The sequence below is a fragment of the Papaver somniferum genome, chromosome 5 (assembly GCF_003573695.1).
Source record: "Papaver somniferum cultivar HN1 chromosome 5, ASM357369v1, whole genome shotgun sequence".
Taxonomy (NCBI): Eukaryota; Viridiplantae; Streptophyta; class Magnoliopsida; order Ranunculales; family Papaveraceae; genus Papaver; species Papaver somniferum.
The window spans coordinates 85,261,962-85,265,691 of NC_039362.1; the positions used below are offsets into that span (position 1 = coordinate 85,261,962).

Below are 3,730 nucleotides of genomic sequence, written 5' to 3' on the forward strand. Positions count from 1 at the left end.
GTGAAAATAAACGGCGAAGATTGAGATAGTCAGTGTGATCTAGCGGTCGAGGATTCCCCGACTTGATTGGAGAGATACCTTGTCAATTATTGAGTTGGTGGTTGTGCCAGTTGTTTGACACTTGTAAGTAAGTTGCTTGGTGTTTATTTAGGTAGTGATTAGCCGGCTTGATGTGATATGGCACCATATAAGGTCTCAATCTTCTTTAAATATTGGTATACTGATTTTATAAACTGATATACTGATATTATAAAATTCAGATAGAACCCTACGGTACAGAGATGTTGCTTCACTGATTACGGTTGTATTTCTGCGGAAGCTGGGAAGCACCGACACACGACACGGACACGGACACGACACGACACGGACACGAGGACCGGCAATTTCTCAAAATACTAGGACACGGACACGTATATATATAAATATTTTCATTAAATTATATATGTTTGTCCCCATTCCTAACATAAAAGATTAAGCATTTACCTGTCTAAATGTTCCAGCCTTCCAGGAGAACATAGATATCCATTATCAACAAAAGGTTATATAGACATTTACTAGTCTATATTATATACATATCAACAAAAAATTAGAAGGCTTTGCAAAAGGGAGTAAAGTCCTTTCCGCGACATTTACTAGTCTATATATATACATATCAACAAAAAATTAGAAGGCTTCGCAAAGGGGAGTGAAGTCCTTCCCGCAACAGCGCAACTTCATGAACCAAATACTAGCCCAAAAAACAAGGATCCTCCAAGTATGATGTGAATGCCGCTACATCCAGGATCCAGCTGTAGAAATTTAAAACAAAGAATTGGCATAAATGAAAGTTGCCAGAGTTTGTAAGAGTGCAGGGCTACTTGTAGAAGGTCAGTTTAAACACAAATTTCAGGGGGAATTCACATCATAAAACAAAGAATTGGCATGATAGTAACTAAAATTTTAGAATAAAACAGATCAAGGAGATGGACAGTTACCTGGTCACCAAAAAATAACGTCAACAGTCAAACCAGGGGGTATAGCTCCTCCACATTAGCTTCATTATCATCCAATATCATGCGTTCCATCTCTGGCTCATTAAGAGAAAGATCAGCAACTTCAAGTACACCAACAGTACCCTCCATAGTATCAAAAGAATCACCTCCAATGTCCCACATTCTTGTATCCCCTAGCAAGTATTCTGGGCTTCGTCTTGATAAGAGACGAAGATTAGTATGAACAAATACCAAATCTTCACCTCTTTGTGGAGTAATTTTATTTCTCTTCACAGAATTTATGAAACTATACGTACTCCAGTTTCTCTCACTACAAGAAGATGAACAAGGTTGGCCAAGCAACATGAGTGCTTTTTGCTGAAGTAAAGGAGCATACACCCCATAAGTAACCCACCACACATAAGGATTCATACTCCATCTATCATTTATGGTATTTGCATTTGCAAATTCTTCACGGCAAGATGAAAACTTAGCATACTCAATCTTAACTTCTCTTAACTCATCCGCATCGTAATACCTCTCGAAACACTTCAATCTTTGACCTGCAATCAAAAGATCTCTATGTGGTGGAACACGCCCTGGACGTTCATCAAGCCACTGACGACTATAATACCTATGTTGTTTCAATTATGATTTTAGTATAAATTTTTTTAACATTTAACTCAACTGACCAGAAAATATAAATAAGCGATTGCATATTTTACACTGTCATACATACCTTGGGTTCAATGAATGTGCCAAAGAGTGAAGCGGTGTGCTACTTTTACTCCAACGATCTGTTAAAATCCCGTCCACCACCATATGAAATGGTGAAATATCATATTCTTGTAAGCCCTCGTGGCGATGTATAATGCTCTTTACCTCATCTATCATTCGATCCCACCTTTCATAAACCAAGTGAAGACAAGGCTCGTCTGTGTCGCATAATCTAAGCATTTCTATGATAGGTTTTGTAAAATCAATAACATACTGCAAAGTGTTCCACCAATCATCATCCAACAACTTCTCTTTTATAAACAATGCTTGATTAGGATCATCATCTTTATATGATGACCATTGATTGCAAATTACCAAGTTACGGAGTCCTTGCTTCACATCTTTAAATCTTTGAAGCATTATAATACTAGAGGCAAAACGTGTCTCTGCAAGTGTGAATAATTTTAACTCCACATGTTCATTAAACATGGCTAATCTCATGGAATGTTTAGTGATGAAGTTTCTGATCAGTACCACCTCAGCAATAATTTCACTAATCCAAGCACACCCTTCATATACTAAAACATTAGTTCGAATATCTCTCGGATGACATATATTCTTTAAAGCAAGGTTTAGTGTGTGGACTACACATGGAGTCCAAAAAATGTGTTTAAACTGACCTTCTACAAGTAGCCCTGCACTCTTACAAACTGGTGCATTGTCCGTGATTACTTGCACAACATTCTGATGCCCAACTTCCGTAATTGTCTCAATGATCAACTTAGAAATGTACTCTTTGTCCTTCACTGACCCTTGAGTGTTGACTGCTTTAATAAACATTGCACCAGCCTCTGAAACAGCCATAAAGTTCATGAGGGGTCTTCGTTGTTCGTCGGTCCATCCATCAGTCACAATACTCACACCTTTTTCTTTCCAAGTGCTCTTAATTGGTTCTAGCTCTTTCTCAACATGTTCTCTTTCCTTCCGTAAAAGAGTTGTTCTTAGTTTATTATAACCCGGCGGAATATAACCTTGAATGCTTTTACTATCTGATGTAGCCAAATTAAATGCAACTTTATAATATGGACACCTAGCAAGATGGAACGGCAAGCCAGCTGCATAAAACAACCGTGCAATTATGCTATCCATTTCTTCACGTCTGGCAGCATTATACAATTTCTCTATTGGGCTCTCAACCCCTCTTTTCTTCTTCCTAGGATCTTCAACAAGTGATGAAGAATTTGACGCAAAAGAAGAACCACTACCTGATCCACATGTTGGCAGAGGCACACTTTTAAACTTAGATGCTTTTGCTCTGGCCTCAGCTTCATCACTCAATTGTTTCATTTCCTGAAGTTTATGTTCTCTGACCTTTGGACATATTCTAATTCCAGAGCCTGGAATCTTTAACAAATGTGCTTTCACTCTTGAATATGAACCCGAATATGGAACTTGACAGTGGTTACATACAAAATTCCAATTACCACCACCTTTAACTTTATCCTTCTTAGTCACATATCTCCATAGCGGAGTAGTGCTTAAAACCTCTTCGTTCATATCTGGCTATCTGCATCAAAATTAAAGAGATGATAGCCATCAAAATACAAGCAGAAAATTAAAAGATAAATTATAAGTATTATATATAAAGCTCAAATTCAATGAACGACCAAAAATGCCCCCAAAGACCCCAAAAAAAACCCTAAAACCTACACAGTAGACAATACACATGATCCCCACCACTAAAATCAAAACAAAACCCAAATTCACCAAATACAGCAACAACCCAAATTCACAATAGATTGAAAATAGAACAAAAAATCAATAACTCAACAAAATCATGCAAATCAGAAGGAAGAAGGGAGAGTAAAAGAAAGAGAACATACCTTCAAATTCAATGTAAACAACTACGAGATAAAGCCATAACAACTAGAAAATGATTGTAAAAAACTAAATAAGTTGATTTTCGGATGATCAACTTAGATCTGAGAAGAGAAGAGTAAAGGTGAGGGAGACTGTGGGAAGGGGTATTCTTCTGAGTTCTG

General features: G+C 37.4%; 1 protein-coding gene across 1 annotated transcript; it reads right to left on the reverse strand.

Moving 5' to 3' along the window:
- Window positions 1–1,417: 1,417 nt before the first annotated feature.
- On the reverse strand, window positions 1,418–3,245 carry LOC113279248. The gene is made up of 3 exons (XM_026527950.1): window positions 1,711–3,245; window positions 1,482–1,605; window positions 1,418–1,441 (listed from the first exon to the last, which is right to left on the reverse strand). The coding sequence occupies exons 1-3, from the start codon at window positions 3,243–3,245 to the stop codon at window positions 1,418–1,420; spliced, it is 1,683 nt and encodes a 560-aa protein (XP_026383735.1).
- Between the last annotated feature and the right edge of the window lie 485 nt (window positions 3,246–3,730).